At 35.2% G+C, this 14,145-nt stretch overlaps 1 protein-coding gene across 11 annotated transcripts in view; it reads left to right on the top strand.

Moving 5' to 3' along the window:
* NR2C2 (nuclear receptor subfamily 2 group C member 2) overlaps nucleotides 1-14,145 on the top strand; it is a 44,215-nt gene that overhangs the window by 14,203 nt on the left and 15,867 nt on the right. For 8 of the 11 annotated variants that reach the window (XM_085308897.1, XM_085308893.1, XM_085308902.1 and 5 more), the window contains 11 exons: nucleotides 868-978; nucleotides 4,144-4,344; nucleotides 6,081-6,183; nucleotides 6,850-7,029; nucleotides 9,197-9,344; nucleotides 10,063-10,156; nucleotides 10,565-10,698; nucleotides 11,729-11,906; nucleotides 12,611-12,732; nucleotides 13,195-13,334; nucleotides 13,464-13,595. In XM_085308897.1, coding sequence (XP_085165023.1) covers nucleotides 868-978; nucleotides 4,144-4,344; nucleotides 6,081-6,183; nucleotides 6,850-7,029; nucleotides 9,197-9,344; nucleotides 10,063-10,156; nucleotides 10,565-10,698; nucleotides 11,729-11,906; nucleotides 12,611-12,732; nucleotides 13,195-13,334; nucleotides 13,464-13,595 — 1,543 coding nt within the window. Of the gene's footprint in view, nucleotides 1-867; nucleotides 979-4,143; nucleotides 4,345-6,080; nucleotides 6,184-6,849; nucleotides 7,030-9,196; nucleotides 9,345-10,062; nucleotides 10,157-10,564; nucleotides 10,699-11,728; nucleotides 11,907-12,610; nucleotides 12,733-13,194; nucleotides 13,335-13,443; nucleotides 13,596-14,145 lie in introns of those variants that run through there. The other 3 variants (XM_085308896.1, XM_085308904.1, XM_085308901.1) reach the window with 3 other exon arrangements.

The raw sequence follows: 14,145 nt of genomic DNA, 5'->3' as shown, positions 1-14,145 counted from the left end.
GGTTCCAGAAAAAAATCAGCACAGTCAAGTAGTAAATAAAAATATCACTATTAAAGTGGGATATGAACACATTAAACAACTGGAATTCTAGTTTTATTCTACTATCTAAAACACAAATATCCAGATAACCAGCCATCTTACCAATAACTTTTTATGTTAGAAGTATAACCTAGTTAAATTTGTTTTAACAGTTACTTGGAAAATGAAATTGCCATTTTCTTCAAGTAAGCTGTAAAGACACCACACTTCAGGAAGACCTTATAAATCAAGCTATACATGAGACATCAAAAGTGAATGCTAGTATGGTCAAATAGGAAGTATGTGGACCCTTTCAGCAGATTTTTTCATATCTCGTTCCATAAGTGTGTGTGGGGTTGAGGACATTTTTATGTAGGTTCTAGGGAAAGCTTAACTAAATTTGGACCACCTGATACTGGAAAAGATATTCATAAAATATTTTAAAGTTAATAAAAGGTGAAATAGTTAACATGATGTGTCATTGTGTAAACAGCCTATTTTGTTTTTACAGAAGCAAAAAGTGTTGAATATATATAACTAAAAGTTGAAAAAAGTATATTTTTTGCATTTAAATAAACTGAAGGATTGCACAGTTTAATTGCATGTTCTTTGCTTGAGGCAAGTAATGATTATCCAGTGGGTTTTTTTTGTTTGTTGTTTCTGTTACTGTCTGTCAGATCCATTCTTTTCCTAAAAAAGCCAATATTCTGATAATTCATGAAAAGTAGATTCCAGGTAGTTTAACGACAGAAATCCTTCCAATAACTTCAGATTTCGTGCTAGGGCTATCTGATATTTATGTGTGTTTTACATGTGGCAGCAAAACAAAATTCTTTGGGTTATTTACAGGTGCAGACTGTTCAGACTTCATTATCTGAATCTCCAGTGATGACCAGCCCTTCCCAACGTATCCAGATTATTTCCACAGACTCCTCTGTAGCTTCACCACAGCGCATTCAGGTAAAAATCTGTTGACTATTACTTTTTTTTTCCCTCTTATATACAAAGCATGCTAAATTCAGTGGAAGATTTCATAGATTTTGTGAGAGCAGTCATTTCTTGATGCAAACTAAAATTTTTTTCCTCCCTAATATTGCATTTGATGATGACTGCTTGGCTGTATATAGCAATCATATTGACTGTGGAATCAGCGGGAAATACTTGCAAAAGTTAAACTTACTGTAGGTGTACAAGTCTCCCTTAGCTCTCCCATAGCAAATGGAGAGATGCTGTCAGCCAACTCAGTTCTAAGATAGTCTCTAAAGGCATTGCTCTCCTTCGTATTTAGGAGTCAATGGGAGACTAACCTACTTAGGCTAATACTAACCTTTGGGCATGCTGCAAAGTTGGTCATTGTTGCTGATAGATAATGTACAGATACCATCAATATATGTGAGTTCTAAATGTTTGCAGTGCCAAATGATATCAAAATTTTCCAAGTATTAATGTTACCATGGTATTGCAGTACCTGCAATATTGATCTTTTGCCCTGTTTGATCTTGTCCTCCACCATCCTACTCTACTGTACTTCCACCAGAGATTGTGCTAGAGATCTTGTACTTCAAGCTGTTTGGGACAATCCTTGCAATACAGTTTCTRCCACAGGATGGAGTCCCCCTGAGATATGTCTTGATCAGGTTGGGTTGTTACTTGGGTCATGGAGATGAAAGAGTACCTTCCTATGTGAACAACCCTGGAAACACTTCTTCAGTAATTTTGATGTTACCATTATACTTAATGGAATCATGATACAGTTTCTTTATATAACGTTATTCTTAAAGATTCAAATTATAGTATGCTTCATCAGTCTTTTTTTGTCTGAGTTATCATCAGTGTTTATATCTGATATATGAAACATTACAAAGAAGTCTCTGTGGTTATTCTTCATAGACAGGATGTATTCTTCAGGTATCAACAACATGTAGCTATGTATTTTATCTAAGATGTATTCCTTTAAGATATCAACAAATGGTAGAATCTGATAGCTGTATTATTTCACTTGCTCATTCTCCAGATTCTGTTGGATGGAACGTTTGGGTTTCCATTTTCAATTAAATTGTCTGGTAGCATAATCTCTATTTTGCCTGGTAGAGTAAATGTATCAGTACATACTTGCTATTTTGTTGCAAGGTATATGTTCTCACAGAATGGATAACTGCCSAACGCTGAAATATTCAGTATGCATAAGGTAGCTATTCCATTGTAATTTTTGCTCAATTGTGCAAAATAATCTACCTCCTTATATCACAGATATTTTTGGAAAAAAAATCATGCTGAAGGAGAATATTAGGATGAGAAAAGAATATTCCCGCTTCCTTAAAACAAATACAGACAATATTATAGTGGTGTCAGTCATAATCTAAGAGTAGATTTCAGTGTGATTTATCCCATTAGCTAAGATCTTCCATGTGAAACATGGCATTGGCCAAGGAAGACTGGGGGAAACTTTGGGGAGCTTAACAACTCTGTATGGGACYGAGAGGTGAGAATTGTCTTTTAACCTTTGAGCTTCTGTGGAGTTGCATGTTTGCAGAAGCAAGCTGGATTATAATTAATCCATTTAAGTACTGAAACATTTATGCAGATGCAAAGCTTTAAAAAATCCCTGGAAGTTGTGTCTTGTCCAAAATTTAGCAGTAGGCAGAAATTAATCTACATAAGAAGTGTGACTTTGTCTCCAGCTTTGAGTACCATTTCCTTCCTGCAAGTTTCATGAGGTTTGTAATCACAGCAGCTAAGATGAGCCTTTTCTGAGCAGCTCCTGTAATCTACAAATATCATCATATCTAATTTAATTCTTGCACTTCTTGAAGCTTACTACTATGCAATTACTATGATGCACACAGGATTTTCACAATTTTTAATTTTTGTGGCTAGTTCTAGTCCTTTTAGAGATAACTCTAACTTGGTAAAATTGTTAGCATACAGTTAACTTTGTATAAGACATGTTTTGCAACATGATAATTAGATAAAAGGCTAGGTAATCAAAATTAGGGAAATAAATACACTGTTATAGGGACATTTAGTACACTGAGTTTAATAGAAATATCAGTATATGTTTAAGTTAACTTCACTTTTTCTCAATAACGATTTTAACTCTAACCAGTAGCCAAATACATCAATATCATAATTGCATATATTCAAAACATACACAACTCTCAAGAATTTTTAATTTGTGAATGATGAATTTCCATGAGCAGATATTCTCATAAATAAAATCTGTCTCCTGAGAGGATGGTAGAATAATTATTCAGAATTCATTAATAGTCCTTTAAATTTTTTTAATCTTTCATTTCTAAAATGTTGATGATAGCGATAAGTATGTTTTTGCTCAGGATTAAAGTCATTAACCTGAAAAATCTTACTTGCTAAGGGAATTTTGTACCAGCATTAACTAACATAACTTTAAATATTGTATATTTGTTTTTGACTAGTTATAATGCTCTCAGATGTATGTGGAATACTTTGTTTTTTAAAAAAATCTATTTCATAGTGTGCTAATGTCTTTTCAGCTTTTCAGAATGAGTAGGTTTGACCTCATGAAATATTTTTGAAGGTATATTTATTATTTTGTTTTTAAATTTTTATGCAAGGAAATTTCTATGATATTGTCTCATTTCATTAGACAAACTATACTGTGCATGTATACTTGCCGTTCATCATCAACTGCAAAATGTTATATATTCCTCATTTAGAGAATTAGAGAATTGAGAGAATCAATAGGGAATGCAGGAGTCTTCAACATTATATTTCATTCTTACTGTGTTTGGGACTCTCTACACATAACTCCTTTTGAACAGTAAAATGAGAGTACAATAGTTCTGTTCCTCGTATGTCCTCTTTTATAACGATACTAGAGCCATCCTTTTGCAAACCCTTCTAGTATTTCCTTTCTATGCACTAAGTATGGATATATACATAAATATATATATAGTTTGATTCTGTTGTTTTGCACTTTATGTAGGCAAATGTAATAACTTTGTATAGGTGAAATAACTGTACAAATAGCAAAACAATAAAATATAAGGTCCATTTTTGGACAATAGCATATAATTCTGAGGCAGAATCAAAGGTTTTAAAAAGTTGTTTACTGTGACATATAAAAATCTTTAATATGTTTTACAGATTGTAACAGATCAGCAAACAGGGCAAAAAATACAAATAGTGACAGCAGTGGACTCATCTGTATCTCCAAAGCAACAGTTTATTTTAGCCAGTCCAGATGGAACTGGTGCAGGAAAGGTGATACTGGCAGCACCTGAGACATCTAGTGCAAAGCAGCTTATCTTTACCACCACAGACAACATTGTTCCAGGCAGAATTCAGGTAAATGTAATTATTAAGATAAACCATAGATTTTTTTTTTATTATTTTCTGTTTTGATTTTTAGATGATTTCAGTATACAGTTGCTTTAAGACATTAGAAACTGTAATAGTTTTCTAAAGATCTAATGACATGAATTAGGCCATAACTATTAAAGATGTGTAAATCATGCAAATAGTAGGCTTCATTATTCAGTATTAATTTCTGCTGTCTGTCTTCTTGTTCCTTATGCACTTCTTTGCATTCATCACCCCTCATTGTGTGTTCTCATTAAAATTCCAAGTGTGCAAAGGCCTAAGCGCTAGGATTTCAGATGGTCTACTAGAGATTCACAGATGTGCAGAGATACAACTCGCTGGTCAAGCTTATATTCACAATGCAGTATCGAGACATCCCAGTAGAAGATCCTTGCAGAAGYGGCTGTGCTTTGCTGTATTTCTTTATGGGTCTTGAGCATAATCCAGAACAGTGGGAACATTGTGAAACAAATTGTATAAGACAGTAATTCATCTCTAGTGAAATTTGAGACTACTTCCCAGCATTCGTGTCTCTTAAAGATGTTTAACCCCCATTGTTACTGTTACAGTAGAGAACATTTTATAGGGAGAAATATGATTTTTTTTTTAACAGAAAATTTTGAGAAATTGTAGTGGCAGTCTTTAAAAAGAAGTTTAACATTTTAGTTTGCAATGCTGACTGGTTTAACTGTTGTTAAAAGAGGTCTTTTCTGATATATACTTCTATTTATCCGTGTTGAGTGGAATGTTTTGGACAGATAAAGATTTCAAAGCAAAAAATAATAAAATTTGGGGATGTAAGGCCTTAGGAAGCTGAACTATATAAGCTGTTTCTATAATGGATGTCTGCTTCAGGCTATCTCCTCTAAACCTTGTATTCCCATTAACAAGAGAAGAGATAGACAGGAACAGCATTGGAAATAGTCCTCTGTGGCTAAAATGCAGTAGCTACTTGAGAGTAATTGCGACAAGGGAAGGATACTGTTGACTGCAGGAATGAGCAAAGTTACTTGTACTGAACAAAGGTGGGAGCTTAACTTGGAATTCTTGTTTTCCATGACTGCTTTAAGAATATATCACTGAAATGGCCATCAAGAAGAATCTTTCAAAATGTGCATGGTATTTTAACAAAATACCCTAAAAAAAAAAAAAAAAAAAAAAAAAGGCAGTTCAGCCTTCATTTTCTGAACTGCTCTTTTGTTGTTCTCTTGTAAACTTGGCATTTCCCATATCATTCTAGTACCTCTTTAACATATACTGATGTGAATTTGGTATTGTTAGGCATGGTTGGTCAAAATTCTGCAGAATATATATTTTAGATGTGATCTTACTAGTGCCTTACGTTAACGATACTAATGTTTTCCTATCTTTAATGGAAACAACTCACCTGATATATCATTAGATGACACTTACTTTTGCTGTGGCTCCTAACACCAGTGGCTTACAATTGTCCCTTGATCAATATGTTCATTTCTCGTCCTCTATCAGCTCTAAATGACAAACAGTTAAAAAAACAAAAACAAACAAACAAACAAAAAACACTCGTTAACTTACATTTTATATTACTAAATAAAATTTCACCTCTTTCATTCTTGTCCTTAAATTCAGCCACATCTTCCCAGTTGATAAACCAATTTTGTTCTATACGCGAAGCCTCTTACTTTCACACCACCAGAATTCATTGGCTAATTGCCTGTTTTTGATTTTTAATTTTATTTTAGATAGTGACAGACACTGCTTCAGTGGAACGTTTGCTGGGAAAAGCTGATGTACAGCGGCCCCAAGTAGTAGAATATTGTGTGGTTTGTGGGGATAAAGCATCCGGTAAGGAAATGCACAAGAAACTTGATTGAAATGATGGCTGGGATGGAGGGAGGAGGTTGCTTATATTTTAACTGATGTTAGCCATGCATGAGAAAGTAAATGCTGAACCTTTATGTTCTTATAATGTAACTTTTAGCATGTATGTACCCTTTGTATATTTTATATTTTATCATCTGTAACAGCAGATAGAATTGCATCTGTACTTGGCCTGAGTTGAAACTACCACGTCATAGGCCCCTTACTGAAAAATAGATTTATCCTTTTCAGTTGTCCCATGTGACAGGACAAGAGGCAATGGGCAGAAATTGAAGCACAGGAAGTTCCGCCTGAATGTGAGGGGGAATTTCTTCACTGTGAGTGACGGAGCACTGGAACAGGTTGCCCAGAGAGGTTGTGGAGTCTCCTTCTCTGGAGATATTCAAAGCCCGTCTGGATGCAACCCTGTCTAACATGCTCTAGGTGACCCTACTGAGTGGGGAGGTTGGACTAGATGATCTCCAGAGGTCCCTTCCAACCATACTGATTCTATGATTCTTCAATTCTTCCTCTCCGCTTTCACTCTTCGCCCTGCCTCCTCCTCCCCTTGCTCAAGATAAAACATTCTGATGTTACAATATAAGTAATTGCCATTTGATAACAAAATAYATATATTTCCTTTCCATATAGGTCGTCACTATGGTGCTGTCAGTTGTGAGGGATGCAAAGGCTTCTTTAAAAGGAGTGTAAGGAAGAATTTGACCTACAGTTGTCGTAGCAACCAGGATTGTATCATCAATAAACACCATCGGAATCGCTGCCAGTTTTGTAGGCTTAAGAAATGCCTAGAGATGGGCATGAAAATGGAATGTGAGTGTTCATACCCAATGTGCACTGTGCCTACCAAGTAATAAGTATGTGGACTACCAGAGCTTTTTATTGTACTTTAGATTCTTTCCATTTCAGTGTATGTTGCTTAAAGATTAAGAGAAACAGAACTTTGGCAGCCAAAGAATCTACCTCACCTTTCTTTCCTCACCCTTTTATGTCTGAGGTGCAGCAGTGATTTGTTTTGAACTATGTGTTATATTACAGTAGTACTTGGGGAGCCTAGATAAAGCTTTACTTGAAATGCACGTTACAAATACAACATATGTTTGTAATACAAAATATTTTAGCATGGATGGACATAGATCTGAATCTAGTTTTCCATATTCAGAATCTGCTTTCATTCTGATGTATTTTCCTCTTTTTTTCTCTAGTGATAAAGTGTTTTATGTCCTTTAATTTTTACATTACTCTGATCATTTATGAGCAGAATTGTATTATAAGATGCATTATATAAACTGTCATATATTAAACAATACACTTTCATCTTTGTATGCAGTGCTTCCTAGAATTCCAGCGCTAGGGTCCAAACACCTCTTCCAGTGTATTTTGGTTCTGATTTATAGTGCACTAGGCTTCTCCAGTCCAGGACTTCATGAAGCCTGTTACCTGGTGGTTGTTTGATAAATTTAAGGAGAATCTAAGATGAAGCAACAAATGCTTTTCTTCTCTTTCCACTCTGATCTAGCAAGATGTGTACTATTGAGTTCCAAAGGAGGCAGAACTTTAAGCTGGAACTATAGAGTCCTTTGTTGCCTTTGCATTTTGGAACTCCAGACCTGTAGTGATCTGAATGTTGTGCTTCCACATATTGTGTTGAGTATAAAGGGCGGCATTTGTGCAGGAGAAACTTGTGCAGTTCTGGAAGTTCAACCTTTTTTAGCTGAAGATTAGTGTGATATACGCTAACTGACTTTACTGGGCATTGGATCAGGTTTCCAGTTAATACTTCTGTATCCACCAAGCCAGGAAAATAGATATACCTTTGTATTGATCCCCTGAATTCTGCGGCTTTGATCTAACAGTATTAGCAAAAATAAAAACATGAAATAAATAAGCCTTGCTGATTAAGAGAATAGAGAGAAACATATACATATATCTTACTATTACATTCAAAAAGCCTATATGATAGGATTTTTTTTTTTTGCTTAGATAATAATGGAAATCATACTGTTGTATGATTTACTGGTGTAATGAATAGCACAGTAATACTCTGCGTATATTATACCTTACATTTGCAAAGCATTGTGAGAATTAATATTTTTACAGCAATTTAAAAAATTATTTGTATTATCCTCTTATTCTTTTATTCCTTAGTTTCATTATCCTTGTTTTTAGGTGAAAAATTGAGGCAGTCAAATGGTGTGCCAAACTGTCTAGAAGTTCCATGTGGTTTATTGACTTAGATTCCAGATAGCTGGCTTTCTGTAATCTGTTCAATTATAATATCCTAATATTATACATTTTTTCACTCTATTTGAAATTACAAAGGCACTGTTTCTTACTATTTTTATTTTTTTTTAAAAAAATACCACACCTGTTTGGCAAGTTGGAGATTAAGCTTATTTTCTTCAAGTTTTCAAGTGGAGATATTTTTAATTGTGAAAAGTGTGATTTTGGAATGCTGCCTCCATGTTGGCTCGAATGAATGAATAAGTGAATTGCACATCATGCATAAACTGCTCTCACAGGGAATTAAGCTATTACATCTCTCAGATAACAGTATGGTCCTGGAGCTACCTTGCATATCTTGACTTTCTCTGAGTTTTTGTTATTTTGAAACGTCCAGGATAAGATTGAGTCTAACATTTGATATAAATTTCCCTGTTTAAAAAAGATTTTGAAAATATATCTTACAAAATGTTATATTTTATTAAATGCCAATATAATAGCAGGCTTTGACTCCAGTTTAGGAAAACTAAAAGCAAATGATCAATCTATTTACTTTCTTAGTTAATGTGTACTTAGTCATAGACACAGTAAAACTGGAGCATGTATTTCTGCAGTCTTCACATGTAATTTCTAGTTTTGCACTGAACTGAACCATCACTACAGTTGTGCAAGCTGGAATACTACTGTAAGAATTTTACTTCTTTTGTAGTTTTTAGTTGAATTATTTCCTTTCAAATCTGTGTGTTTCTTTATGTAGCGGTTCAAAGTGAAAGAAAACCTTTTGATGTGCAGCGTGAAAAACCAACAAACTGTGCAGCTTCCACTGAAAAAATCTATATTAGAAAAGACCTACGAAGTCCTCTAATAGCAACTCCAACATTTGTTGCAGATAAAGATGGGGCACGGTGAGTACCTTAGTATAAAACTAGTCTTGGTCTAGGGAGATCCTGCGTTTTGGTTTGTAGGTAAACCTATGTTCCTTATCCCTGTGCTCTGAACCATTGGTCAGACAACAGCACCAATTCACCAGTCATTTATTTTCGTTATCAAGACCAACCTAATATGTTCTGCTGCTCATCAGAATTTTTGTCCGAGTACAGCTAGGTGGTTCCCAGTTCAGAGCTGACTCATGTCCAGCCAGGTCAAAGCATAGGCAGGGCATATATGTGATAGGCAGCAAAAAGCATGTAGACTTACCTTGTGATGCATTCAGGTTAGCACTTCTCTGAAATGAAATCCGCAAATAGCAGACTCAGCCTTCCTCCTCCTAAGACAGTAGCAGAGGACACTATAGTGACTACTGGTTCAGATCCCAAAATAGTGGTCTCAACAACAACAGCAAAAGCAGAGCTGCTTCCTTTTATGGAAGATGATGATAGGAATATCTATTTGGGACGTTGTTTCTGCTTTTGTACAGGAAAGGAAAACATATTGGATGGCAGAATTGCCTGTCTTCCTGGCTTTGTTTTCAGAAACTTTCAGAAAGACTAAGTCCTGAAGGATAAATTCTGAGCTTCCTTAAATTGTAAATTTTAGAATTGATAATACCTTTTATTCTGACATAGGTTTTTAGCATTCTTTTGATAATTGTAAAATATTATCAACTGTTACGCTTTTGAACAGGTCAGCAGGTCTTCTTGATCCAGGAATGCTTGTGAATATTCAGCAGCCTTTGATCAGAGATGATGGTACAGTCCTCCTAGCTGCTGACTCCAAGGTAGTATTTCTTTCAGTTAAATTCTGAACTTACATTTTTTGCTAAATTACTTTAGCTGTGTTCATAGACACAAATCATTCTTGGTCTTGAGAAGAAAAGGCTGGGGTGAGTCTGAAGATCTGTAAGAATGCCGGTAATAATCTGATCAACAGAGACTTTTTTTAATAGGTATATTTATGCATAAGTTTAGTCATAGCTAGTTCTCTGCACAAAATGTCATCAAGAGCAAGGATTGATGGTTTCAGTAGGGTTTAGCGATCATCCTCGGACAGATATGAACAGTTAATTTTCTTGTATATATCCAAGAGGAATGGAAAAGTACATAAGGGAGAAAGAATGCAAAGGTTAAAGACAGGAAAAATGTATTTAACCTATAATTTTGATCTACTAATCCGATTCTTTTTTTAGGCTGAGACAAGCCAAGGTGCTTTAGGAACACTAGCAAATGTTGTAACATCTCTTGCTAATCTCAGTGAGTCACTAAATAACGGAGATACTTCTGAAATTCAACAAGAAGAGCAATCCACAAGTGAGATTACACGGTATGTATTTACATTTGCAGGTTATGTAGCAGGCTCTACTTCATGTTTGCTTACACTCATTCATTGAAGCAATTTGGTATTGTGCCATCAACACAGTAGAGATTGCCCCCTACTTTGACACACAACATCAGTCCTTTAAAAATCCAGGTTTTGTTGTTCTCCTCAGACTGCACTCTTGTTGTGAAGAGCTGTGTTTCATGTTACATTTGTTTATAAATATAGTGTTCTAAAGCTGGCCAGATTGGCTTTTTTAAAGGACAACACAAACCGGTAGTATAGTAAAACAGGAAAAATACTTGGTTTCAAAACTGTCTAGTCCTTCTCAAGTAAACAGCTCTATCAAATACAATAATATTGTCCATTGGTATGAAATAGGAGCAAAAATTCTTCTCTAAATCTAAGCTCTATTTATCATAAGGCAGTGTAAACTTTCTTCTTATTTCTGCAATGGACCAGCTTCAGTTTGAGTAAAGAGAAGTCCAGGGAGCAGGTTCTCTCATGAAACTATTGGGAGATTTCTAGGCTCTGTCTATACTGTGAAATTAGGAGTGTCTGTCTGGTCACATAGCAGCTTGAGGGGAAGGCAGTTTGGGCAGGTTGTGACAAAGGGTATCATACTATCCTCTGCCGTTCTCACAAATGGGATGTTGAGGACATGGACTCCATGCTCTGCAGAGTGCACTTGCTGTATAATTCTCACCTAATCTGTTACGAATTTCTAAGATGAGAGGGAGGGGACAGTGGATGGTAAGTGGAAGAGACCCCTGTACTAGCATAAATGAGAACAGTTACAGCAAGATGATAATAAATAGTTTCCCTCTTACAGAGGAAGTCTTTTACCAGCTGTATATGGAAAGTAGAAAGGGGCCAGATGGTATTGAAAAATCTAGTCCTGTGTCTTAGCATAAACAGTTCCTATACATAAACTTTTCGGTGGAATTGCTTTATTAGGGTTTCATTTGACCACTACTATAAAACTTTCGAGGTTGTAAGGAAGCGTTTTTTCATTATTTATTATTCTTTCCTGTAGAGCATTTGATACTTTGGCTAAAGCACTGAATACCACAGATGGCTCAGCAGCTCAGAACTTGGCAGATGGGATGGATCCTACAGGAGGAGGGAATATTCATGTAATCAGTAGAGATCAGTCAACACCAATTATTGAAGTGGAAGGACCCCTACTTACAGATACACATGTCACATTTAAGGTGTGTGTTTCTTGAAATATCTTGCTAAGCAAAATAATTTTCAAGACATAACCCAAAATGAGCTTACTATGTTTTCTTTATTGTTGTATTTAATTTTTGAGCATTATCTAGTGTAACATCTCCTGTTACAAAGTATCTAAACAGTTTTAACTCTTGCATGCTGTATCTGAGAAGCATAGGTACTATTTCATAGGATCCTTTCATAGACAAAATGATGCTTTAAAAATAATTTTACTTTCCAGTGCTTTCATTGTTGATAATTGCTTTTCATATCAAATAGTATGATAATGCATGCTTAATGCATGCTTAATTCATTTATAGATACATACAGTGTAAAACTTTAATCTAAAGTTCAGATTTTATTTTACTTCTTTTTAGAAGTCGCAAGAGAAGTCTTAAGAGTATGCAGACATTAAAAACGCTCTACAGAAGAATGAAATTAAAGTATTGTTATTAAAWGAATATTTAAAGCGTTTTAAAAGGAATTGTGAGCACTCACATTATTTCTAATTTCTCATCTCTTACCCCCATTTTGCATTCCTACCAGTAGTAATAAATTCTTAAGTTATTCTTTGACAGTTTCTTATCACACAGTTGGCTATGACAGATTGTAAGAGTAGTTGGAAATTTTTTGTTCATTATTTGGTTGATAATAAACATTTATTTATGCCTGAATTACATGTACTGTACTTCTACTTTTGCAGCTGACAATGCCCAGTCCAATGCCAGAGTACCTTAATGTTCACTACATCTGTGAGTCAGCTTCACGACTACTTTTCCTCTCTATGCACTGGGCAAGGTCCATACCTGCATTTCAAGCACTTGGGTAAAGAGAGAGTTTTCTGTTGAACAGTTTGTTTTCTACTGAATTTAAGTACTGATCTGAACACTTTTCAACTGTTTTGAATTTTAATTAGTTTAATTCTTTAAAGTGTGTGTATGCAATCAACATTCTTTGAAAGACAAAATCAAAGATGGCAGAGGAGGGGATAATTAAAATATCTAGTGTTACTGTTAGTCAGAAGCATTTAATTTGTAGAAATATATCTTGATAAAGAACTGTTGAGCACCATTTAACAGGTAACTTGAAATGATTTCCTATGATAAGCCTATCACTTCTTTTTGGTTTTGGTAATTCTTGTATTAGGCTAATATATGCCCTTTAGTAAAGCTTTCTGGAATACATTAATCCTTATTATTAATTTTTATAATTAGCCTACTTAATGTAAGGTAATACCAACATGATATGAACACTAGCTACAGTTTTTTGATTTTGTGCTGCTTGTAGGCAGGACTGTAATACAAGCCTTGTGCGCGCCTGCTGGAATGAGCTGTTTACCTTAGGCCTGGCACAGTGTGCGCAGGTGATGAGTTTGTCTACCATCCTAGCAGCTATTGTCAACCATCTCCAGAACAGCATACAGGAAGGTATGTTCAGTGTATGGCACTTAGAAATGATCTGTCATGTCAATGGTACAGGGTTTGAAACTGGAATTTAAATAACATTTCTCACAAGGTATTTTCTGATGGGTGACAGTATTGTTCCCCATGATCCAGCAGCAGGAGAGTCCTTCACTTGCATGATTACCTCTCCCCCAGGAGTTTCTGGACTTCGTTGCACTGACCTCACAGAAATCTCTCAGTGGGACAGAAGTGTCCACAGAAGAAATGAGGATAAGATTGGAGAAGGTAGAAATTTTTCTCCTCTGTCATCTACATCTGACTAGCAATGTACTGAAAGACTAGTGCCTCCTAAAGTTAAGGTTCACTCACAGAGCTTTCCTCCTATCAAAATGTAAATTTTTTTTTCCTGTTAGAATAAGGATGCTTTTTTTTTTTTTTTAAACAAATCACACTTTTTTTTCTTCCTTCCTTCCTTCCAAAAGCTTCCTTTTTCTATAAAAATAGAATTTTTATACCTATGTGAATACAGCAGATAGGAATTAGGAAATCCAAAATGGCGCAGGATTCTGCAGGGATGATAGAGAGGTTGGATCACAGGTTTGATAGATCTTACAAAACAGTCATTTCCTTTCCCCTTTCTTAAATTAGGGAAGTTTAGGGAAGCTCTGAAAATGCAGTTGCAAGTATGAGATACCTCTCTCTCAAGGTTTTATTTATTCAAAGCTGTTCTGTGATGGTCTCATGTGATACAGTGTATTAGCACTTTAAAATTCAAAATAAAGTGATGACATTTGAGCACTTTATCTAGGAAGCATGTTAATGATCAGATATTTGG

Source organism: Rhea americana, unplaced genomic scaffold (assembly GCF_003343005.1).
Source record: "Rhea americana isolate MKP2758 unplaced genomic scaffold, rheAme1 scaffold_286, whole genome shotgun sequence".
NCBI classification, from domain to species: Eukaryota; Metazoa; Chordata; class Aves; order Rheiformes; family Rheidae; genus Rhea; species Rhea americana.
Note: the sequence above shows the minus strand (reverse complement) of the source record. Positions and strands in the feature narration are given on the sequence as shown.